At 39.6% G+C, this 26799-nt stretch overlaps 1 protein-coding gene across 3 annotated transcripts in view; it reads left to right on the forward strand.

Moving 5' to 3' along the window:
• The window catches only part of LOC130918713 (protein-glutamine gamma-glutamyltransferase K-like), a 75350-nt gene that overhangs the window by 27536 nt on the left and 21015 nt on the right, over positions 1–26799 (forward strand). For 2 of the 3 annotated variants that reach the window (XM_057840665.1, XM_057840666.1), the window contains exons 5-7: positions 16644–16895; positions 26355–26473; positions 26542–26649. In XM_057840665.1, coding sequence (XP_057696648.1) covers positions 16644–16895; positions 26355–26473; positions 26542–26649 — 479 coding nt within the window. Of the gene's footprint in view, positions 1–8131; positions 10330–16643; positions 16896–26354; positions 26474–26541; positions 26650–26799 lie in introns of those variants that run through there. The other variant, XM_057840667.1, reaches the window with a different exon arrangement.

The raw sequence follows: 26799 nt of genomic DNA on the forward strand, positions 1-26799 counted from the left end.
GTCCGACTCACGGACGAGCCAGGGCCTACAGTACGATAAAAAATATTGTTCTTGCTTTGGGTGCGAGAGGTCCTGTATCCGACTCCGAGATGAGCCCAGGCATCAGTGGTGGTTTTTTTCATTTTCTTTGGCAATGGTCATATGGACTGCCATGTTAGGAATCAGAAGCCCTTTAACCTCCAACACTGGCTCATTAATCTAATGATATAATGCTCACGTAACCAGTAGGTGGATGGCGAGATAGTGTAAAGCGCTTTGAGCGCCTTGAAAGGTGGAAAAGCGCTATATAAGTATAACACCATATACAGTATATATATATACACATATATATACTTACGGTCTGAGAGGTCCTAAGTACGACTGCAGGATGAGCTTATTTTTTTGTTTTGTTCCGTAGGTCAATTGGTATGATTATCACTTCGGGTGTGAGAGGACCTGTGTTCAACTCTCAGATGAGCACGTATTTCAGTGGTATTTCATGTTTATTTATTGGTGATTGTCACATAGGCTACTATTGCACAAAAAAGGAGACCCCTTTAGCTGCAGCATGGTGGTCTAAAGCCATATTTCAACAGTGTCTTACTGGTCAAATGGTATGACTCTTCCATTAATTTTCTTTGGGGCATATATGAGGCATATATGGCTCTTTTAATGAGCGTATATTGCTCTCTGCTAACCCGTTATCGTAAATGTGGAACCCACCAGCTCGCTTGACATGAACCAACTATGATGAGCTGATGGCGCATTCACACATTAATCTTGGACACTTCAAATGTGCGTCGCAATAATATGCTTCAAGTCGGGTCACGCAGAGATGGGCGATAAGTCACCACTCGGGCAGCGGCGGGTCAGCCCCACCTGACTCGATGCCGAGTAAACTGGAGTATATAAAAAATACATAGAGGAAAACTAAACCACGAAAGGGACCCGCGTGGTACCCCAAGTCACACAGGCGCTTCACTTTCGTGACGTTTTGGACTGTCAAATTGTCGCCACTTCCAGGAGAGCGAAATCCGCGAAACGACTGCCCCAAAAGGCGCCGCCTGTCTCGGCCACTGTTACTGACACGTCCCCCTGGTCGTCCCTGATTGTCGTTTCCTATTCCAGGAAATATACGCGGCGCCACACCATGTTTCTACTTGTTATTTTCCTTGTGGTGAGTACACAACTGCGCAACGATTGTGTAAACCCAAGTAACGATGTTAGACTTTCTTTGTCGTTTTCTCAAGATTTATTTCAATCGCAACTCGGCTGCTCATAAAAGCAGAGCGTGAACACCCTCCGCCTCCCGTGTAATGCACTCAAATGCGTTCACAAAAGAAACAGTGCTTACACAACGGACTTGGACAAGCTGACAAAAGAACATAGAATATACGAGTACAGTGCGTGTTTATATACAGTACATAGATACACATAGACACACACTGTATGTTATGGCTCTTTTGGAATCATATTTTAAAATATGTTGGGCTTTGGCTCTCTCTGTGTATATCCATCCATCCATCCATCCATCCATCCATCCATCCATCCATCCACGACATGCATGTGTGATACATCATTTGAAAGCTTAAAATCTCAATTTCCTGGGGGAAGAAAATTTTTGAACAGGAGGGCATTTAAAAAAATAATAATAAATAAACAGCGAAGCCCTATCTGGAGGTGAGAGCATGAAAGAGCAGAATTAAAGACGCCATGACTTTAACGAGATATATATATCGCGTACTTACCTTGTTTCGATCCAAAAAGTCCATGTAGCATGTGTCACTGAGTTTCAAGAGACAGCTGTGAATGGCCACAGCCGGATATTTTTGGGATTTTATGGGTGAAACATGGTAATATAACAAAGGGTCACGATGCAGAAATCGCAGACATCAAGGAGTGGTCGAGATTTTCTTTTTCATATATTTAGCCCATTTTTTTTCAATGTACATTGTTTGGATCAATTATTTATCATCTAACATATCGGAGAAAATGCGACAGTAACAAAAAAAAATACATTTAAGCGATAGTTACTGTGACTTTTTTACAGACACCATTTTTTTCATTGTGACGTACTTTGTTTAAAAGTTTAAAATATGCGAGTGAATAATTTCTTAAAAGTCGTTTTTTTTTTTTTTTTAAACAAAATATTAGACATCAATTAATGATTCTAAGCTAAAAATGACAGACATTTTGAATAATAAACATAATTTTATTAATTACCTTTGTTTTATGGCTGGGTTGAAACAAAAGCGGTTGCGCGATGTCTGTAAACGTGGGATTCCAGGGTAAAACGGGTAAATTAAAAATAGTTTGGAGGCTTAATGCGCCATGAATCTGCAATGGCAGTTCTATCAAACACAACAGCTCTTTTGGCTTAAAATATAGCACTTTATTTTAAAGAGAAGTGCAAGAGCAGAAACTGCTTTTTCAGTCTTGTTTGTGTTTTCCACCAAATATACAGGTGTATTTACAGTATAATTGTCGTTGCTACAATCTGAAAGGAGAACTTTTAGCTGCACTTGTGGCTCCATGATCTAGTCGGAGGATGCCTGCAGTGCAGTGTGCTGAAGGAGGGAGTTTGTGTTATTTTTGTCTGGTCTGACTCTTCGACAAAGCCTGTTTTGAAGTTTAGCAATTGTCACATGGACTACCATGTGACAGATGAGGTGAACATTTCCCTAAAACAGCTCATTGCTCTACTGGTTTGCTTCTTGCTTAGGGTGTCAGAGTTCTTGTGTCCAACATCTCCCATTTGAGAAACAAAGAAGGAAATAAAACAGCAAACAGTGGCTTATTGGTCTCGTGGTATGATTCATGCTACGGGTGTGAGAGGTTCCCAGTCTGACTCTGGGACTAGATATGTTTTAAACATTTGGTTGTGTTTACTTTGGCAACTGTCACATGGGCAACCACATGACAAGTAAGGAGGCAGTCAAAGAGACTTCAGAGGCTGATTGCTCCAGGGCAGGGTTCGTTAACTACTAAAATGTTTTTTTTTTTTAAATCTGAAAAACATTGCTGACCTGCCCTAATTTGTTTCCCCTATTTATACTATCTCACTGGACCCACACATATGGCCAATATGATGGTTCCAACCCAAAAGGAATTGGATCATCCATGCAAAATACAGATTTTAATAAAAAACAAAAGCTAAATATTTTCAAAGAGCAACCTGCTCAGGGGAAGGAAATTAGTCTATTGTTTTTGCAAGGATGAAAAGGGGATTACAATTGTAGGGCACATTTTTCACTGTCCCAGCCGTTTGATGTGACAACACAGACACATCCAGCTGGCAACTAATGGCACTCTATATATCTGAAAGGCATTTGACTGCATGTGTCTTCACGTGAAGCCGAGTACAAACACAACTGTCTGAAGCGACAATTGTGACGACTTTCTGCACATTTGAATCAAATTCAACCTTTTGAGTTTGTTTGCCTTGACTCAGTGGTTTGCATAATCTGCGAGTGGCGGGCTGGTAGGCTATAATTTAGAAAGCAAAAGAAATGCCACGTGGTTTGAACGTATGCAAATTGCCGCACGCTAACACAATTTTGATATTCTCGCAAACTCATCCGTTGCGGGATTGAACGCGAGTGCTGTGAATCGTAACTGGGGTAGTTATAATGTCCGTTACATTCCAGTTTATACGGGAGGAGTACGTAAAACCGTGCATTTAAGCCTAATACACGTAAAACGCTTAAGAAAAGTCATTTAAGCATCAATTTAATATCTTTGATAGTAAGCTTTTGGACCATGTAACAGTAATACCATTTAGCCTATATGTTTACAGACCATGTACGGCTAGTGATGTTTTTTTGTGCTATTCGTGCCAATTTGAAGGTATTAATGTACATTACTTCCAAATCATTACAATCACAAGATACATTCTGTAGTGTGGAGTACATAGGCATAAAAACATGTTGGATTTCATCCCAGGCACTCTGTTTACACTCCGTTTATGTTACATACTGCATGCAGTATGTCCAGTGTATAATAGTCCTTCTCAAAAAATTAGCATATTGTGATAAAGTTAATTATTTTCTGTAATGTACTGTTAAACATTAGACTTTCACATATATTAGATTCATTACACACAACTGAAGTAGTTCAAGCCTTTTATTGTTTTAATATTGATGATTTCGGCAAAAAAAGTCAAGAAAAACCAAAAATCCCGATCTAAAAAAATTAGCATATTTCATCCGACCAAAACAAAAAAAGTGTTTTTTAATACAAAAAAGTCAACCTTCGATTAACTATATCAGCTACGCACTCATTACTTGGTCGGGAATCCTTTTGCAGAAATGACTACTTCAATGTGGCGTGGCATGGAGGCAATCAGCCTGTGGCACTGCTGAGGTGTTATGGAGGCCCAGGATGCTTCGATAGTGGCTTGAAGCTCATCCATGGCGTTGGGTCTGGTGTCTCTAAACTTCCTCTTCACAATATCCCACAGATTCTCTATTGGGTTCAGGTCAGGAGAGTTAGCAGGCCAATTGAGCACAGTAATGTCATGGTCAGTAAACCATTTACCAGTGGTTTTGGCACTGTGAGCAGGTGCCAGGTTGTGCTGAAAAATGAAACCTTCATCTTCATAAAGCTTTTCAGCAGATGGAAGCATGAAGTGCTCCAAAATCTACTGATAGCTAGCTGCATTGACCCTGCCCTTGATAAAACACAGTAGACCAACATCAGCAGCTGACATGGCACCCCAGACCATCACTGACAGTGGGTACTTAAAACTAGACTTCAGGCATTTTGGCATTTCCTTCTCCCTAGTCTTCCTCCAAACTCTGACACCTTGATTTCCAACTGACATGCAAAATTTGCTTTCATCTGAAAAAAGTACTTTGGACCACTGAGCAACAGTCCAGTGCTGCTTCTCTGTAGCCCAGGTCAGGCGCTTCTGCCGCTGTTTCACACACGCCTGTGCAAGATGGCTCTGGATGTTTCTACTCCAGGCTCAGTCCACTGTTTCTGCAGGTCCCTCAAGGTCTGGAATCGGCCCTTCTCCACAATCTTTCTCAGGGTGTGGTCACCTCTTCTGGTTGTGCAGCGTTTCCTGCCACACTTTTTCCTTCCCACAGACTTCCCACTGACGTGCCTTGATACAGCACTCTGGGAATAGCCTATTCGCTCAGAAATTTATTTCTGTGTCTTAGCTTTTTGCTTCAAGGTGTCAATGATGGCCTTCTGGACAGCAGTCAGGTCAGCAGTCTTGCCCATGACTGCGGTTTTGAGTAATGAACCAGGCTCGGAGTTTTTAAAAGCCTCAGGAATCTTTCGCAGGGGTTTTAAGTTAATTCGTTGATTGGGATTAGGTTTGTAGCTTCTTTAGAGTACCTTTTCATGATATGCTAATTTTTTGTGATAGGGATTTTTGTTTTTTCTTGACTTTTTTTTGCCAAAATCATCAATATTAAAAAAGATAAAAGGCTTGAACTACTTCAGTTGTGTGTAATGAATCTAAAATTTATGAAAGTCTAATGTTTATCAGTATATTACAGAAAATAATGAACTTTATCACAATATGCTAATTTTTTGAGAAGGACTAGTAGTTTTAATAGGGAGACTCCCACCTGTTTGGTTGCAGCCAACCACCACCCTGCAATTACCTCCCCAGTATCTAAAACCGATGGAAGACGTGTTAGTGTTTAATATAACTCAAGATCTAATGAAAGAATCATTATCAAACTTGCAGGCAGGGCCGGCCCAGCCTATACGCAGACTATGCAGCTGCTTAGGGCCCCTGACCACTAGGGGGCCCCCAATTTGGCAATTATTTAATTTATATTCTATTTTGTTTACTACAGTTTGCTTTATTTGACTTTTGTGAGTTTTGATACTTGATTACAAGCTTTAAAAAATAAAAGTCCTTCCTTAACTTCTTTATTTCCTCTTTTAGAAAAAGGTTTGGCGCTATCTACTGTAAATTCTGACAATCATTTGGGGTGAGAAGTTTGACGTATGCAGTGCAACAAAATCTGATTAATATACAAAATATGGACGTATGGGTTGGATTGCATGTATGGGTTTCACAGTACACTGTGACAAAATGGTGGGCCAAAAATATGGGCCCCTTTGCATTATTTTGCTTAGGGCCCCCAAAAGGCCTGGGCTGGCCCTGCTTGCAGGATATGTTTGTAATATGAAGTGGAAGTTGTAATTAAATTTAGGGTAATTAGGTCAAAGATCACAGAGGTCAGAAAATGAATTTTGTGATAACTTGATAACGGATTCGTCTAATCTCATTTGCAGGGTAGATGTTATGGTGAGTAGAGAAAGTCTGATGACATTTTGGGGCTAAGTTAATAGAGTTCATTAATATACACAACACTTGTGTGCCATAAAGTCAAAGTCATAAAATTCATAAGGTCATCTAATTAGAAATCGTTTTTCAGAATCAAAATTGATATGTCAAATTTTCAATGGATTTTTTTTTTTTAATGAAGGGGGTTTCCATTCCACTAAATAGGGCTATGATTTGAACTTAGAGTGGATGTCTGCTCTCTGATTGCTCCTCTAGTGTTCACCATATTCTTAATGTTTGCTATCTAAATGACCTAGTTAATCCCTGATGTTGGGCATCTTTTTGTTTTAAATAATTTTGTTGAATTGATGTTTCTGTACTCTTTGCTGACACTGCTGTAAAAAAGTATCTGAACCTTTTGGAATTTCTCACATTTCTGCATAAAAGCACCATCAAATGTGATCTGATCTTTGTCAAAATCATACAGATGAAAAAACAGTGTCTGCTTTAACTAAAACCACCAAAAACCTTTCTAAGTTTTCATATTTTAATGAGGATAATATGCAAACAATGACAGAAGGAAGAAAAATAACTGAGTAAACCATCAAATTAAACTTTTTGTGGCCTACTCTTTGGCAGCAATAACTTCAACCAGACCCTTCCTGTAGCTGCAGAACAGTCGGGCACATCAAACAGGACTAATCAGGACCAGACTTTTAGAGATGATTTAGAAAATTTGGATCCTTTGCCAGCTTTATACAAATCAACAATCCTTGATCGCAGGTCTTCAGACAGCTCTTTGACCGAGCCATTATGCACTTCAGACAAAGCTTCTCATCAAGACAATTCTTACCAGGTGTGTGTTTTGTAGTGGGCAGGGCAGCTTTAAACCACTCATCAGTGGTTGGGCACTGACTTAAAATGTCTGGTAAAAATTGGGTTTCAATTGCTCTTTAAATCTGATTAGGCAGACTTACTTTTTTCCCCTCTTCTGTCATTGTTTGCATGCTATCCTCATTGAAATATGAAAACCTTTAAATGTTTGGGTGGTTTTAGTTAAAGTAGACACTGTTTTTACATCTGTGTGATTTTGACAAAGATCAGATCACATTTGATGATGATTTCATGCAGAAATGTGAGAAATTACAAAAAGTTCAGATACTTTTTCATCCCACTGCAACCCTTATTTTTTGTAATAAAAATAAAAATGAATAAATAAATAAATAGATAAATAAATAAATAAGTCCTGGATTCAACATACGTGGACATCACATTTTGAGTCACGTAGACCACAATATTAACAAGTGTAACCTATATGACCTAAAATGTGATGTCCAAATATAGAGTATATGTGGATGCCAGGTCTCAATAAAATGTTTTAATTTATAAGTAGACATATGAAAAAAATAAAAAAAATTAAAAAGATGATTAATGATATATACATATACAATTATGATTGAGACATGGCATTCACATATATGGACATTCATCTTAGTATTTTGTTTTCATAAAGATTTTATTAATTTCTAAATGTTGTAATTTATAAATCAATCAATCACTTAATCAATCAATCAATCAATCAATCAATCAATCAATCAATCAATCAATATACAATACTTTATATTTATGAAATATGATTGTGATTAATGATGAATAAAATGTTTGGAAAAACAAAAGTAAGAAAATTGAAACGGACAAATGTATTTTTTTTTCATAGTAGTCAACTTATTGCCTATCATTGACATTCATAGATATACAATTCATTTAAACAGGGGGGACTTGCTATGAATGCGCATGCTTCAGTGCCATTGACAGCGCTAGACGTCCATCCGCTCCCAGTTGAAATGGATTGGATGTTTAGCGTCGTCAATAGCAGCCAGTTAGTTAAATGATGCCTTATAAATACAATTCAAAAATTTTGTATCTGCAGCTTTTCTTGCTTTGTCATATAGAACAACTTTTGCAGTTCTATTGATTTTTAAAATGATGTAATACAGTATGTGTCTTTTAGGAATTTTTCCTGCTGTTTATTGTGTCATTTGGCCTCCGTTGTGATAGAAAGCATGCCGGTTCAATCGGAAGCCAATTTCCCTCTGGCACTATAAAGTTTATTCTTATCCTGATATTAAGAATCAACACAATTTACTGGCATGCTAATAGAACAACAGCATGATACTGGTGAGGCAATACTGTGCACTAATCAAGGATATTGAATGAATGCCCTAACAGATTTCAATGAATATGAATTGTATTGCCTCTTAATCAGTAGAATGAAATACTATTTCCCCCCTTTAATTTTATTTTTCTATTTATTATACATCAGCAAGTGATGGTGGTGGCGCGGTGATTTTGCAAGAATGCTTTCAAATTTAGCATCAAATCCCTCAATTTGACTTATGTGCATTTTCTCAATGGATTGTGGCACACTATTTTATTACAGGTGATAAATTGTGGAAAATGTACTTTTCCTGTGCGGTGTGCAATGAGTTACATCTCTGGAATGCCTGCCTACCATTCAAGTGGAAAACATAACAACAAAGTTATTTTTTATTTTTTTGTCGCCCAATGTATTAATGCTGGTTGCGCTCACCTATTTTTGTTGGAGTGTTACAGCGACCGTAGTCGAATGACTATTAGTGTCACCTACAGTAGATAATAGGACATTTATGTAGTAATAAAACAAATTTCAATTAAAGTAAAGTTTTAGTAGTTAAGGTATTTTCATTTTAATTGGTGCTTCATTGGTGAAAAATTTGTAGATTTGTTTAGTTATTAATATATAGTGGTATGAAAAAGTATGCGGACCTTTTGGAATTGCTCACATCTCTACATAAAATCACCATCAAATGTGATCTGATCTTTGTAAAAAAAAAAAAAAATTCACACAGATGAAAAAAACAACGTCTGCTTTTAACTAAATCCACCCAAACATTTATAGTTTTTCATATTTTAATGAGGATAGTTCGCAAACAATGACAGAAGGGGGAAAATAAGTGAACCATCACATTTGATATTTTGTGGCCGCCCCTTTGGCAGCAATAATTTCAACTAGACGCTTCCTGTATCTCCAGATCAACCTGGAACATTGATCAGGACTAATCTTGGCCCATTCTTCTCTACAAAACTGCTGTAGTTCAGTCCGATTCCTGGGATGTCTGGCATGAATCGCTTTAGGTCATGCCACAGCATCTCAATGGGGTTCAAGTCTGGACTTTGACTTGGCCACTCCAGAACTTGTATTTTGTTCTTTTGAAACCATTCTGAAGATGATTTACTTCTGTGTTTTGGATCATTGTCTTGTTACAGCATCCATCCTCTTTTCTAGCTTCAACTGTCTGACAGACGGCCTCAGGTTTTCCTGCAAAACTTTTAAATTCATTCTTCCATTAACGATAGCAAGTTGTCCAGGCCCCGAGGTAGCAAACATCCCCAAATAATGATGCTCCCTCCACCATGCTTCACAGTGGGGATGAGGTGTTGTTGTTGTTGGTGAGCTGTTCCATTTTTCCTCCACACATGACTGTTACGGGTGCGTGAGCAGGAGGGGATCCCAGTGCAGACAAACTAGTTGTGGTCAGTGATATTTTTTTTGCGAGCACCAGAAAGAGCATGGCAGGTAGAGGTTGCTTCGTTTTTTAGTAGCTGAGCCGGCGTGAGACGTGGAAGTTTGGTAGGAGGCAGGCATGGAAACTTGGAAGGAAACTTGGAACGAATCAGGCGTAGAATCCGACAGGGAGCGCGCAGAAGGCAGGACCTGAGGCGAGAGCAAAGCAGTTGTGAGCTGGGAATCAGTGATATCATATAAGAATGCGAGAAGCAACTGACTGCGAAACCAGACGAGTTGATCGGGCGACATGGTGGTGCGTCTGCTGGGCTTTTAAAGCTGGCTGATGTTTACCACTCTCAGCTGTGGCTGCTCCACCCATCTGATGTCTAACCAGTAATCAGCTTAACTCTCTTCACCTGAGGCAGAGCTCAGGAGGGAGAGGCGGAGGCCCTAACAGGACCCCCCCACCCGACGGAGAGCATCGGGATGGGCACGCTGGAAATCCTGGATAATAATCACTCATCTCATCATTCTTCTTTCTCCAAACACTGTGAGTGTAATTAAGACCAAAAAGTTCCATTTTAATGTCATATGACCACATGACTTTCTCCCATGACTCCTCTTAATCATCCAATGGGTCACTAGCAAACTTAAAACAGGCCTGTACATGTACTGGTTTAAGCAGGGGAGCCTTCCGTTCCATGCATGATTTTAAACCACGATGTCGTAGTGTATTACCAACGTTAACCTCGGAAATGGTGTTCCAAGCTCCTTTCATGTCATTGACCAGCTCCTCCTGTGTAGTCCTTAACTGATTCCATACCAGGATCATTGAGATCCTACGAGGTTGATCTTGCTTGGAGCCCCAGTCCGAGGGAGATTGAAAAATCATGTTTAGCTTCTTCCATTTTCTAATAATTGCTCCAACGGTGGATCTTATTACACCAAGCTGCTTGGCAATTACCCCGTAACCCTGTGCAGTCTTGTAGAGGTATACAATTCTGTCTCTGGTGTCTTTGGAGAGCTCTTTGGTCTTGACCATGTTAGAAATTGGAGTCTTCCTGATTGTATGGGGGGAACTGGTGTTTATATGCAGCTAATCGCCTCAAACAGGTCAGAAAGTCAGACTCAAAAAGTCCACCTCCACTCCACTTATTCATTGGACTTTTTAAAGCTGACTAACAGGTCTTTGAGGCTCACAATTCTACCTAATAGACAGGCGTTCAAATACTTATTTGCAGAAGTATAATACAAATAAATTGTTAAAAAATCATACACTATGATTTCTGGATTTTTTTTTCTTCAGATTGTCTCTCACAATGGACAAGCACCTACTATGAAAATTTCAAACCCGCCTCTTATTTCTAAGTGGAAGAACTTGCAAACTCACAGGGTGTTCAAGTACTTATTTTCCTCACTGTATACTGTTTTTGGTTAGCATCTACAAAGTCACATTGTGTCATTAACATCTTAAAGATAACTAACAAATAAATTAATTATTTTCGGCTTAGCTGTACGTGCTTGCAACTGCCGTTCCCGATATAAAAGTTCCTTTTTTCTTGTACCTCTACCTTCTTGGTTCCCATTAACAACTGCAGCATGTGTCATCATGCAAATGATGTGGGCCAAGTAATGAAGCAGTTAACTAATCTTATCCTTGCGGGTATCCAGTGCAAAAGCAGAGGAAGCAAACAGCAAATTACCACACGTGCAATCAACGCTTCGAGAGTGCCGCTGCAGCTGAGATCAAATGATTACTTACTGTGTGTAAATGTGTGTGTGTTTAGGGGAATGAGTGGATGAGTGAGAATTTTTTTAGGTCACTATTCCATTTTAGTGATAATTTGGCAGATACTTCAAAGGCCACTTTGGACACTTGTCTTGGGAAGTGGCCTTTAGTTGATGTTAAATGAATGTTCATTCACACTTCATTAGGTGCATCAAATCTGCCTTATAATAGTAAAAAAAAAAAAAATGTGGTGCCTTGAGATAAAAGCTTAATTTGTTTCATGAAAACACTTGTAACTCCAAATATCAAATCTCATATCATACTCATATCAAATGATATAAATGAAAATGACTTTATTACATTCCTGCCAGCAGGTTTTGTGGGGTACATATTAGGCATGTGCAGGTATGAAATTCTGACGGTATGATAACCATAAGCAAAAATATCACAGTTTCACGCTATCACGGTATTATATTATTCTACTTTTAGATATCTGGGTTAAACAAAAAAAAAAAAAAAAAAAAAAAAAAGCTTTTTTCCATTGAACAGGATTTTTATTTTTCAAAACATATTAGCAAATTGGAACATAAGTATTAATACATATATACGGTAATTATTCTAAATAAAATTTTAAATAAATGCAGTCTGTAGGTGAGCCTAAACCCAAAGCCACAGCTCAACATTATTACCGTCGGAACAAATTTAATTGAATTATTTTCCATAAAAAGCACGTGCATATTACTCGTGTCATGTTTACGTTATACACACGCATTCTTTCTCAACACAGACCGCTGCCAGAGAACACGTTTTACCAACGCTAGACACACTAAACACGCTGGAGTTACGAACATGGGATGCGAAATCATATTGGAGGTATTGCCTCCTTGGCAGCCACCCTTCGTGAACATGTTTTACATGTCGGTTGGCCCTCCTCCTCTAAGCCGCGGCCGTCTGTAAATTTTCTGTAGCCAAAGTATTCCCATACCAGCAAATTTGTTTTGTTTAGAGTAGTTGTCCCCCAACCCAGAGGTTGTGGGTTCGATTCTTTGCCCTGATGAACTCGTCTAAGTGTCCTTGAGTAAAATACTGAACCCCACGTTGCTCCTGGTGCTACGTCACCAGAAGGTGGATGGCGAGATAGTGTAAAGCGCTTTGAGCGCCTTGAAAGGTGGAAAAGCGCTATATAAGTATAACACCATTTACCATATAAAAGGTGTGAAACTCAAGGGCAGAGGCCACAACTAGACCGCTTGGTCATTTTGTGTGGCCCGCAAAAGTAAATCATATGCATCGACGATGGCTGTTTTTTTTTTTTTTTCCCCTGCTAAAATGAGATTTAAATAACTTTTACCGGTGTGTAGTCCTCAATGAAAGATTAGGGAGTAGAAAAATCAGAGAATAGTTACCTTTTTCCTCACTTTTCTTTTTGAGTTAGTTTAGAACATTTTATGTTACTTTAAAAATATATTGCATATATACTGTTTTTGTTTTTTAAAGTCAAAAGAAACAAATAAAATTTAATTACAAAGGTAAACATTTTTTTTTAAATGAAAGTGAAAAATACATATATACAGTATATATATATTTATTATTATTATTATTTAACAAATCAAATTTAATGTAATTAAAAACGCAAATTTAAATTTTTAAAATTCGAAATGGGATAGGCTCCAGCACCTCCGCGACCCTCGTGAGGAATAAGCGGCATGGAAAATGAATGAATGAATGAATGAAATGAAAGACATATCAATAAGATAGGCGGCACGGCGAGTGAGTGCTTAGCACGTTTGCTTCACAGTTCTGAGATCAAGGTTTCAATCCCGAGCTCTGGCCTTCCTGTGTGGAGTTTGAGTTTTCTCCAGGTACTCCGGCTTCCCAGACCCGGCTGCAGAAAGAAATTACAGGGGGGCATTACATTTTTTTGGGGGGGGGCACACTTCTTCAACGTAAATTTAGCCTGAACAGTGGCGTTTTTACCCGTTATATTTTCTGATGATGGTGTCAGTCAGTGAAACTGCAAGAGGTGGCAGCACTATCCCTTCATTTAGACTTTCGGCCGCGTCTTTGTCATGGTTTAAATTCGTCTTTAGTTTCTTGAAAAAAACACGGATGTCCATTCCAATTTGAATTACCAACGAAGGAGCCGCTCAATCGCCATTTCTGTAACGGAAGCAAACCCTATCCAATCGCAGTACCCAATGGCCGGCTACTCGGACCGCCCCCCCCCTTATCTGTGATTGGCTAGAAATTGCCTTCATTTGCTGCTCAGATTGGTTGAACCGAACGACGACAGATCAAGATGGGATGAATAGAGCAGTGTTTTTCAACCTTTTCTGAGTCACGGGACGGTTTGACATTGGGAAAAATCTCGCCCCAAACCACACCAAAATGTTCCAAAATTAGTTTTTGTATAGTATATTTAGTTATAAAATAATTTCTCAGTATTTATACTTACTCAGTGTGAAACTTGTAGCCTGGTACTCCAGACTCACTGCTGTTCCAGCTATTGAGTCTGGCCACCATTAAGCGGATAAAATTTCCAGGGCGGAGCAAGCCACAGCAGACAGACAGCGGAGTGGACCAATCAGCGACGGGCGGATGTGACGTTAGAAACACGACGAGGGACTTGCGCGCGGAAGTAAACATACGAGGAGAGCGGAGTTTATTCAACATGGCTAGCATGAGACAGACTGTTGTCAATGACTTGTGTCGATGTGTTTTTGGTAATTTATTGATTTTACCGTGGATTGGAACATATTCTCGGCTCTGCTGTTCGCCATCTGTGTTGTTGTGGAGACGACTTCCGACGCGGAACAGTGACGCTGTTCGTTAAGAACACGTCACGCAAATAAACGAATCTGGTTCGACGATTGATTTTGTACTTGCTCGAGAGGCCGTTAATGGGCTGGGTCCCAGACTATTCTCTCAGTGTTTGAAAAATACAGGGAGAACTGTCTGGCCGTGCCAGGCAATGAAACTTGAGCCTGTTAAGATGAACACAAAGCCAAAAACTGGCAGGAATCTTCTTCAATAGCTCTCAATCTCGCTCTGTTTTTATTTCTAATTTTTTTTAGCAGTTAGGCTTGAAAAACTCAGAATTATCAGACAGGGGGACTTGAGTAATGTCTTTAAGCACATCAAGGCTGGTCATCTCGCTGACAATGGCTTTGCAGGCAGGTAGTATTAACGTCTCTGCCACAGTTTGGGACTTTTTGGATTTAGCAACAAAGTAACTGGCTTTCAGGGCTTTCTTATTTACCTTTGTAGTTTTCCTCAAAAAAGTTGCCCATTTTTTTGTGTTTTCACAAAGGCGAACAAAATAGTCTATCGACTTGTTCTGAAGCGACGGGTGTTCATTTGGAGATGACATTTAAGCTTGTACGGTGCCATGGCGAGAGATAGCTGCTCGTGTCGCGTTCAAGAACTGCTGGGATTTCTAGCCATCACTCACCTTGCTGTCCTCGATAATGTGTTGGAGAAAAACACAGAGGGAGGATTGACGGTCATCACATATGGATAAAATGGAAAGGACACTTTTGTGTATATCGACACTTGAGGAGTCAAAGGATGAACAGTAGACATGCTGGGGACCACATTGTTGCGGAGAGCAAAGTGGCTGATGGCTAGAAATCCGAGCAGTTCTTGAACGCAACACGAGCAATGCCTCGCTCATCTGCACACAACCAAGAACTGTCTGCCTACTCCTTCCTTCCTACTGCAACTTTGCCCGACGATGTTAAAAAAAAAAAAAAAAAGTGACATTGGATCATTTCTCGCGGCACACCTGACGATCTCTCACGGCGGTGGCACAATCGGTTGTAAAACACTGGAATAGAGGGTTCGTCCTCTTCGTGTGTGTGTGGGTCTTTTTTGTGGAAGATTAAAAAAAAAAAAAATTTACACAGTACAGGCTAATCGAGCTAGGGCGGGCACAGCAATCTCTCAGGGCGGGCCCGGCCCCCTAATGCCCGCCCATGCTGCCGGGTCTGTGGCTTCCCCCACACCTCCAAATCATGGGTGGTAGGCTGATTGAACACGCTAAATTCTCCATAGGAGTGACTGTGAGTTATCTATATGTACCCTACTATTGATTGGCAACCAGTTCAAGGTGTACCCCACCTCCTGACCGCGACCCTCGTTAAAATACGCTTTCCGGAAGATGAGCAAATGAATATGAGTAAAATAAAAAGCAAATATTTTCTTTTTCAAATTGAAAACAACAAAATCCAAAATAAATCAAATAAGAGTATTTACCTTTTTTTTTTTTTTTTTTTTTTATTTTTTTTTACCATTTTTGTCTTTTTTTTTTTTTTTTTTTTATAAAACAATAACACATTTTTTTCTATTGACTTTAAACAAAAAACAATATCATAATCCTCTAAAGCTAAATTAATCAATTAATAACAATAATCTTGCTCAATCAATGTTTTGGCTGTAGTTGGGAGTGAATGCTATAAATCACCATACTTGGAAACTGTAAATATCAGTTTGGCGCAGTGCAGTGCTTTGTCTACCTCATGGCAAGACTGCATTCTTAATAATACATCAGTGCACAATGTGTCTATCAAAACGGAGCATTACTTGTGTGAAATTGAAATTGCTAGTGCAGCCTATTGCTGGACTGTTGTGTAGCAATTTATGTGTATTTTGGGATAATTTTGGGAGATTGTTGTTCAGTAGAGGTATCAGATAATCTGTGTGTTAAAAAGAACAGATACATTAAGTGAGAAAATTTGTTGTGGAAAGTGAAGTGCTACAAGACTAGCTTCAGAACAGGAAGCTGCTAATTATGGTAGTTAGCTCCAACCGGTCCATTTTCCTTCTGTTTCAATGAGTTTAAATTGCAGGAAGGTACCTTAATATGTTATAGACATTTCATTGAGACATATAGGAACTGATTTAAAGAGTGAAAGGGGAAAAAAAAAAAAAGTTCTGGAAAATTCTATTATGGGTGATGGTTGACATTGTCATAGCAGCACATTGTGAGTTGTTCTTACTCTCGGTCTTGTCCAAACGAACCTTTCAAGGTAGGAATGCAGGTGTGGCAGCAGAATAAATACACTTGCTGAATTGCGCGCTGTCTCTGAGGCATAGCAAACACGTTGACGGCCGCCTGCCTTCACTTTTGCCCTCAGGGCCCCTGCCAACGGTGTCAAAGGGAACGCACGTCATTATTCCTCTAGTGGACCAGCTGGAGGACAACTGCTGGCAGGCCGCCCCCATGGACCGGGACGGTACCAGGATGAAGCTGTCCGTCAACTGCCCGGCCAGTGCAAACGTCGGCCGCTATCGACTTCAGGTGGAAACAGAGTTCCCGGGCGGGCGGGCAGTTTCCGCTCACGACCCTACTAATGACGTCTATGTGCTATTCAACCCTTGGTGTAAAGGTAAAAAAACGCCCGCATAAACAGTCATCAACTATGAATTCCTGTTCTTGCTGGTACTGTCCAAGCTTGGTTCTCAAACTTGGGTGCTAGGAACTCTGGAGGGTCTGTGGTCAGCTAAATAAATCACAACACATTTTGTGGCATCATTTCATTTGGGGACATCAATTTAACATCCAGGCATGAAAATGGGTCAGGGATTAAGAAAGTGAGAAGGGTGTGGTGGAAATATGTTCCGGTACACTGTACAACCCACACTGTGTTTCAGTGATCTGCAGCAGGCACCACACAGTGTGTGGCCATCTTAGGCAACCCACGATTCAATTCGATTACGATTCAGGGTGCTATTATTCAATTATATAACGATTATCATGGTATTGACGATGATCACGATTATCGATGCATCATACATTACTAATTAATAAAGTAGCCAAACAAATTTATGTCCATTATTTATTTAAGATATCCAAAGGATTCATCAAGAACGATGGAAACATGCCCATACAACAAAAAGCTGCTCTTAAACTGCTCGTTTTTTTTATTTTTACAAGAAAGTGCAAAAACATTAACCATTTTAAAGGCAGTACTTAATTCTCAACATGCCTATACAACACACAGCTGATCTTGAGATGCTCTTTTTCACAAGAAGGTGCAAAACAATTAGCTGTTTCAAACAGCAGTACTTATTTCTCTCAACAATACAATAAAATTTACACTGGTGGAATAAATTCCACATTTTCTGGAAACAAACAAAGTGTCTTTAGAAATAAGACTTCTTTTAACCAATATACTTTGTTTTCACAGATTTCTGTTCTATTTCGCATGGTTATAGTGTTACCGCTGTACTTAATCCTTGTTTTACATGTTCTGCATCTGGAATAACTTTTGTACACCACCAAACAACGCACAACTTGACATGAAAATACATGTTAGCGAAGTCGCTAATTAGCATAGCGCTCGGTGCTACCAAGTAACATCTCAAAAACAACAACAGTAAAGGCTAAACAGTGCAAGAGGGTTTGTGTACTCACCTCTTGTAGATGCACACAGGACTTAGCAACACACTAGGGATATAGACCCTACCCACCGACGTCATAAAACCACGTGCTCGCTGTATGGTTCCGCCCACTTGTCCGTCATTTTGTCTCTGTATTAGCATTGGTTTCAATTGATCGAGGAATTTAAAATGCATTTCATGGAAGACCCGGTGCTTTCTGATGCCGTAAACTCACTGGATGTGTTGCATAAAAGGCGTTATGTGGAAAAGCTTCGTTCTATACAGTCGCCAGATCCATATTTGATGCCTAAATCGATGATTTTTGACCGGCTGCCTTCGCCGTCTCTGCCTGACCCTGATATTTACAACTATCTTGTCCACACAAAATCAGCCGATTCTCACGAAAGTTTGAAAAACTTTAAGAGCTTGGAGGCTTATAAATGCTACGTTGCTGGTTGGGTGAAACAGGTCCTCGTACACGAAAATTCGGGAGGAATCTTGTGCTCGGAAGGTGAGTTACGAAATTTTCAATTCAAAATCTTTTGTTCTTGCTAACATCCACTGTCAAGTCTAATGTATTTCATGTCATTTGTCAATGGAGCTAGGGCTTTTAATGTTTATATGGTTTAGCGATAGCACTCTCACTACATACATACGTGTATGTTGTCGGCGATTAGCCTAGCAATGATCTTAATCGTGGTTGTCAGCCCAAAACCCTCTAAATATATATTAAATGCATCTTACCAGATATAAAATGACTACTACATAATCTGTGGTAATCGTTTGGAGCCCAGTTTTCTCGTTGAATTGCAGCAGCCCATCTCGCTCTCTCCTCTCCGTGTCTCTCGGAATCCGGTAGAACTTCAAGTCTCTCCGTCTATCTTCTCTGTTATTGCAACCGACCGCCACACACGCCTTCACCATTTTGATTATTAATGTTAACGAGCAGAAAAACACGCCGTAAATAGGAGGAATGTACGTAGCCGTAACAGGTCAACACGATGTGTTGACGGACAAGTGGGCGGCACCAGTCAGGAGAGCGGAGTTGTGACGTCACGTGGGTAGGGTCTATAGGGAATGGGACGTACTACGTCACTGTTTGGCTAGGCCGCCATGCTGGCAATATCCTTCCGGCAGACTCAAAGGGGATTGTAACGTGTGGTAGTGCTAACCTAATTCCTTCGGTGTATTAGAAAGAAAATATGGGTGTGCATTGTTGTGTTACCGGGTGCAACAGTGTCTCCTGCGACAAAAAAAAAAAAAGGGCGAGGAAAACTGGACTCACTTCTCACCGTTTTCCTGCATGGAGGACCAAATATCAGATCACGAAGGCACGACGGATGGCTGGGTTGCAGCGGTTCGTCGGAAAAGCATTTCTTTTGATCATATTTCTGCTGGAATGAGAGCGTGTTCCCGTCATCTCTACTCTTGTAAATTGAACGATTTATCCGTTTTGGTTTCAATACGTTTTTTTATTTTTTTTACCGTTGTGTAAATCTGCCTCGGTAGCAATGCTAACCTACTCCTCCTCCTCACCTACCTGTTGTGTTACTAGGTAAACCTGCTGACAAGACATCCCGATTGGTCATCTTCTCTCTTCTTGGATTATTTGACAAAGAAAATTTGTTCAATTGAGTGGTTCCATTTGTCTTGTGTCAGAATCAAACAAGCCCCTGCAGCAGACGCCGTCTGGGTCTGCCTTTCTTGCTGATAAACTGCGGGCTTTTAACTTGTGAAAATGCAAGAACTTTAATGCACATATTTATTCTGCCTGGCTATTTAACTAAGGCCAGTGAAGTGTTGTTGTTTTTTTAACCACTTTGACAAAGACACGTTTCATTGTAATGTTGAATTGATAAATTCTATTATTATTTATAATTATTCTTGTTTGCACTAATGTAGACTTTAGACTGTCAATTCAAATAGTGTTGGAAAAGTTGCAATACCTAAAATAGAAATGCAAGAACTGTAATGTACATATTTATACACCTTTATCTACCTGAGGCCACTGAATGTTTTTTTAACTGCTTTGAAAAATACAGGTTTTGTTGTCATCTTGTATTTATATAGTATATAGCTTTTTATAATGTATTATGTATTATAATATTTGCTACCCCCTGTCAGTGTGTGGGCCATTTTGCACTAAAAGGATTTTAAACTGTCAGTTCAAATATTGTGTTGGAGAACTTGCAATACCTAAAATGGAAATGCAAGAACTTTAAACCACATATTTATTCTGTCTGGCAATTTACCCAAGGCCAGTAAATGGTTTTTAAACTGCTTTGACAAAGACACATTTATGTTAAACTTGTATATATTACTTATAATTATATAATATTTGCTGACCCCGTCAGAGGGTGGGCCTTGTTTGCACTACTTTAAAGATTTTAAACTGTCAGCTCAAATATTGTATTGGAGAAGTTGCATTACTTGAAATAAATCTATTGCAACTTATCAGTCCCAGTTCTTGTCTACAACACTGTCCACACATTGTCAATGCATATTCCAAATAGAATAACAAAATTAAGTCACCTGACTTTGTAATTATGACTTAATAGTCACAAATTACACCTGTTTATTATGAAGACCTGAAGTAAACAACAAGCAGTTACAGTTTGTCAAGAAGTTGTTCAAGTCATGTTTTGGTATTCATATTTTATTGACTTTTCACAACAACACTTGGGATCGTGTTTGTAAGAGCAGAGCAAACTGAAGTTTCAGCGTGCACTCTTCGCCTTTCCAACCTCTCATAACGCTCCGATGTGGTGCGCTTGACCTCAGAATAACCCAAGAAGAGATATGGTGACCAATCGGGATGTGTTGTCAATAATTAAAAAACGTATTGAAACCAAAACGGATAAATCGTTCAACTTACAAGAGTAGAGATGACGGGAACACGCTCTCATTCCAGCAGAAATATGATCAACCGAAATGCTTTTCCGACGAACCGCTGCAACCCAGCCATCCGTCGTGCCTTCGTGATCTGATATTTGGTCCTCCATGCAGGAAAACGGTGAGAAGTGAGTCCAGTTTTCCTCGCCCTTTTTTTTTGTCGCAGGAGACACTGTTGCACCCGGTAACACAACAATGCACACCCATATTTTCTTTCTAATACACCGAAGGAATTAGGTTAGCACTACCACACGTTACAATCCCCGTTGAGTCTGCCGGAAGGATATTGCCAGCATGGCGGCCTAGCCAAACAGTGACGTAGTACGTCCCATTCCCTATTTTCCAATTGACACAACTGGAACCTAGTGCTGGACAACTGAAAGGCAAGAAACAAGGAACTATCTCTCTTCTACTCTCGCTCTAAAAAATAACTTGCGCAAAGAAGCGCAACCGCTGGGTTCCTGGCTGTCTCATACACAAATTGAGTTTCAAGTCCCCCCCCCCCCCCCCCCAGCAATTTTCTCTTCGGATGTACACAATTCACGTTGTTCACCCTTTTTGACTTCAAAATGGTGAAATTCGCTGAAAGGTGAGCGATTTTCATTGCTGAACATCAATTTCTGAGTCATTCTTTTAACATTTACAGTATGTAACAGGAGCCAAATGCGTTTTTATATTGCCTGAAGTCAGGTTATAAAGCAGTAGGACTAACAGAAGGAGAAGCTTATGTATTTGGTTCTGTATGTTTGTGTGTTTGTCTCTGTATGTCTGCTAAAGCAAAAAAAAAAAAAAAAAAAAAAAAAAAAATAGTATTATCAAACTTGAAGGATATGTTTGCAGCATGAAATGAAAGAGGTGATTAAATTTTGGGGTATTGAAGTCAAAGGTCAAAGCTCACAGCAGTCATAAAAAAATTTGCAATAACTTGAGAACAAATGAAGAGATTATCATCAAAGTTGCAGGTTTCTAAAATAAACCGAACTGATTACATTTTGGAGAATTGATTTTAAAGGTCACAGAGGTCAGAAAAAGACTTTCGCTATCACTCAAGAACAAATAAAGGGATTATTAGCAAATTTGCAGGATATAAAGTAATATGAAACGTGAGAGGTCACAGGAGACAGAAAAGGAACTTGCTTCATACTTAAAGGGAGAATTTCACAATAACTCCCCATTAAGCTTTAAAAAAAGAGGGATCACTGTATTTAAAAAACAAAAAACATACTCCTAACTCCTTACTTAAGCAATTAAATATAGACTTGCCTGTAATAAAACAGTCCAAATTCAACGTGATGGCTGCTTTTATATTCATATACTGTATACTATACATGCTTATAAGCAGTTATCAATCTACCACATAAAAGTCACCTTGTAATTTTTACTTCATTAAATTATTATTGAAGCTGCACAAAACAAAGAAGAAAAGTTATTTTTACTGAGCAAGGAATGATAAGGACAAAACCATCGCTTCTACCACTCACCCTCCATATTACAGCCAATAACTTCTTATGTTTACAACTAAACACAAAAACACCCCCAACAAATTGGAATTAGAACTCTTGCCTGGCACACTTTTTGTTTTCAATTTAATAAACAGAGGCACAAGCTGTTTCACCTTCACCGTTAATAATATTAGTGCACAATCTTGGAACATTTTGCAACAGACAAAACAGCTGCATAGTATGGTGGCCCTGAAGGAAAAATAAAATAAAAAATGATTACACGCTTCTATAAGTACAGAATATGCACTCCATATTGTTGTGGGTGTTGTACACAACATGCCAAGTGGGTAGATGGAATCTAGGGAATTACAGCTTGTGCTGCGGTGCATTGAAATGAGTATTAAAGGCGACACATTATGGGAAATTGACTTTTTAATTGCTTGTATACAACTTGTTTTCTATAGTGCTTGCCCCCACTAATTACTTGTTAAATTAAACAACCAAATACACCTTTGTTTCTGTGAGTGGGCCTTTCTAAATGTTATCATGTTATTAGTTAACGCTGTAAAAGTAACTCTACAGATAGCAAAACTACAGCTTGAATTTTGATACCACTATTCAGGGTCTACCTGCCTACTGCCCATAGTTAGCTGGAATTGGCTCCAGCACCCCCGTGACCTTAGTGAGGATAAGCGGCTCAGAAAATGAATGAATGAATATACAGTGTGGCAAATGAGTGTTTAGTCAACCACCAATTGTGCAAGTTCTCCTAGTTAAAAAGATTAGAGAGGCCTGGAATAGTCAACATGGTTAAACCGCAACCATGAAGGACAGAATGTGAAGAAAAAAAACAGAAAATCACATTATTTGAATTTTAAAGAATTTATTTCCAAATTAGACTGGAAAATAAGTATTTGGTCACCTACAAACAAGCACGATTTCTGGCTGTCAAAGAGGTCTAACTTCTAACGAGGTCTAACGAGGCTCCACTCGTTACCTGTATTAATGGCACCTGTTTTAACTCATTATCGGAATAAAAGACCTGTCCACAATCTCAGTCAGTCACACTCCAAACTCCACTGTGGCCAAGACCAAAGAGCTGTCGAAGGACACCACAGACAAAATTGTAGACCTGCACCAGGCTGGGAAGACTGAATCTGCAATAGGTAAACCGCTTGGTGTAAAAAAAATCAACTGTGGGAGCAATTATTAGAAAATGGAAGAGATACAAGACTACTAATAATCTCCCTCGATCTGGGGCTCCATGCAAGATCTCACCCCGTGGCGTCAAAATGATAACAACAACAGTGAGCAAAAATCCCAGAACCCCACGGGAGGACCTAGTGAATGACCTACAGAGAGCTGGGACAACAGTAACAAAGGCTACTATCAGTAACACAACGCGCCGCCAGGGACTCAAATCCTGCACTGCCAAACGTGTCCCCCTGCTGAAGCCAGTACACGTCCATGCCCATCTACGGTTCGCTAGAGAGCATTTGGATGATCCAGAAGAGGACTGGGAGAATGTGTTATGGTAAAATGAAACCAAAATAGAACTTTTTGTAGAAACACTGGTTCTTTTGTTTGGAGGAGAAAGAATACTGAATTGCATCTGAAGAACACCATACCCACTGTGACGCATTGGGGTGGAAACATCATGCTTTGGGGCTGTTTTTCTGCAAAGGGACCAGGACGACTGATCTGTGTAAAGGAAAGAATGAATGGGGCCATGTATCGAGAGATTTTGAGTGAAAATCTTCTTCCATCAGCAAGGGCATTGAAAATGAGACGTGGCTGGGTCTTTCAGCATGACAATGATCCCAAACACACAGCCAGGGCAACAAAGGAGTGGCTTCGTAAGAAGCATTTCAAGGTCCTGGAGTGGCATAGCCAGTCTCTAGATCTCAACCCCATAGAAAATCTGTGGAGGGAGTTGAAAGTCCGCGTTGCCCAACGACAGCCCCAAAACATCACTGCTCTAGAGGAGATCTGCATGGAGGAATGGGCCAAAATACCAGCCACAGTGTGTGAAAAGCTTGTGAAGAGTTACGGAAAATGTTTGGCTTCCGTTATTGCCAACAAAGGGTACATAACAAAGTATTGAGATGAACATTTGGTATTGACCAAATACTTATTTTCCACCTTGATTTGCAAATAAATTCTTTAAAAATCAAACAATGTGGTTTTCTGCTTTTTTCCCCCCACATTCTGTCTCTCATGGTTGAGGTTCACCCATGTTGACAATTACAGGCCTCTCAAATATTTTGAAGTGGGAGAACTTGCACAATTAGTGGTTGGCTAAATACTTATTTACCCCACGGTATACTGTATGTACCTACATACACCGTGTGTTTTTCCTGAAAACTTTTTCAGTTTTCTCTTGAAGATAATCAAACAAAGATAAAGTAGAAATAAAATGCTGTATCTAATGATCATTTTATTAAAAGACAAAAAATAGTTTTCCATGTCTTTGGGCACCCTTCTTAGCATAATTTCTTTAATCTATGTTTATGCGTTTATATAAATGGAACTTTGTCTGCGTGTGTGTTCGTTCCATCCAGACTCTGAAATGGCTGGATGGATTTTGATAAATTTGAAACAGTTGTACTTTGTTTCTGGCAGTGTTCTTAGACAGGTTTGATCTCTGTAGGCCTCCATTTAGTGCTGAATATTAATTCAATACTCCAAAAATTGCATAGAAAATACCTGATTGTGGAGGCGACAGTGCTGTCTTTGAGGCAAAAAACACGTCTCTTTCAATTGCATTGTCGCAGTTGGCTTTCGAACTTTAAGGTTTCATGTAGAAATTTATATGAGCTGTGATGATGCGTTGTAAAAAAATGTTGTAAAAACATGTACAATTTTCCATAATATTACTTAGGGATTCATTTCAGCTAGATATTCATACTGTAGCGACTGTTAATTAATATGTGTAACACCCACAATGGTTCATGGGTAGTTGTGGAAACCATGACTTAAAGTGGGGGTTTCCGTTGTTATTTTCTGGTGTTTTCTGTTCAATAAATGCGCTGTCTCTTGGGGTCGTGCAGTGTCTGGGGCACAAAAGCAACAAGTGTGAAACATATCTTTCTGTCATTCTTTTCCACATCGCCTGCCACATTAGTGTACACAGTGATGGAAAAGCGATTGCGCTCTTATAGCGTTATGGTGTCCTTTTACTATTACTACATTACTGTCACGGACCCGACAAAGCAGGACTACAAATGCGTCATGTTTTCAACAATTTATTGACAGGACCAGCAAGGCAGGTGAAAAGATGGCAGCAGTACAGACAAGGGCTAGGCAGAAGTCAGATTTCCAAAAGCAAAAGGCAGGTCGAGTTACCAGGGCAGGAGAGAAGGCAGCAGCCGCGCAGGTTCAGATTCAGCAACGAGAGTCAGATTCAGAGAGCTAGGCAGGCAGGTAACAGGCAGGCTTCGCAGACGGTCTGACAGAGTGGAACTGAGAAGCAAGGCTTTAAATACTCGGGTTGATTGCTGAGTGAAGCAGTGCTATTGGCTGGGCTGTGAGTAGGTTGATTGAGAACAGGTGGGGATAATTGAAGGCAATTAGGCAATGCTGCAGCAGGGGCTGAGGCCATGACACATTACAGCTGCATCTACAGGCAAGGAAGTATGTTTTATCTGCCATTCGGTTGTATTGTGTTCACGTTACACAAACCTGAGCAACACCGGGCTATACTGCTAGTTTATCCATATTGGAGTTTTCAAGTATGAATAGCCTTTTTTCCACAGCAGTCCAACTGAATTCAAATCCAAATTTAGGCTTGACTCAACCACAGGTCATAAAGCAGCAAAGCATCCCCAAACTATCACATATGCTGAGCACCAGTTCAAGCCCTAACTGGACTATTAGGAACACTGAAATTTTGAGAAAGTTTTAACGCCCTATCATCACAATTGAGTACAAGAGTGCATAATTCTCCGTCTATCAACAGTTTTCCAGAAATTATCACACATGGACAGGAATAATGCATTTACAGACAAAATTTCTGAATTCATTTAATCAATTTCATTTCTTTAATTACAAATTTGCGTTATTTTTATTTACTTCTCGTCAATGGCAATGAACCATCATTTTTGTTATTTTTGGTTGTTTTCCTGCTGCCAGATGACGCCGTGTTCATGGATGCTGAAGATGAGCGTCAAGAATACGTCCTCAATGACGTTGGACTCATCTATTATGGCACGAAAGACCAGATTGCATTTCGAACATGGGACTACGGACAAGTGAGGATTGTGTGATCAACGACTACAGAGCAGTGATCAACAAGCTTTGCTCTTGTGTTGTTTTTTAGTTTGACGACGGAATACTGGCCGCGTGCCTTTTCATCCTAGAAAAAAGTGGAACTCCTCCATCTGGATGGGGGGACCCAGTTAATTTGGTTCGAATTGTGTCAGGAATGGTGAGAAAAAACTTTTTAAAAATATTGGTCAATTAATTCCTAGCTAACCCCTACCATTTGAGATGCATATTATACATTAAAGCTTATAGACCACTTAGGAGCATGATCATTTGAATTCATCAATGTCACATTTTCCTCTCGCTGTCTACT

The sequence above is a fragment of the Corythoichthys intestinalis genome, chromosome 7, assembly GCF_030265065.1.
Source record: "Corythoichthys intestinalis isolate RoL2023-P3 chromosome 7, ASM3026506v1, whole genome shotgun sequence".
Taxonomy (NCBI): Eukaryota; Metazoa; Chordata; class Actinopteri; order Syngnathiformes; family Syngnathidae; genus Corythoichthys; species Corythoichthys intestinalis.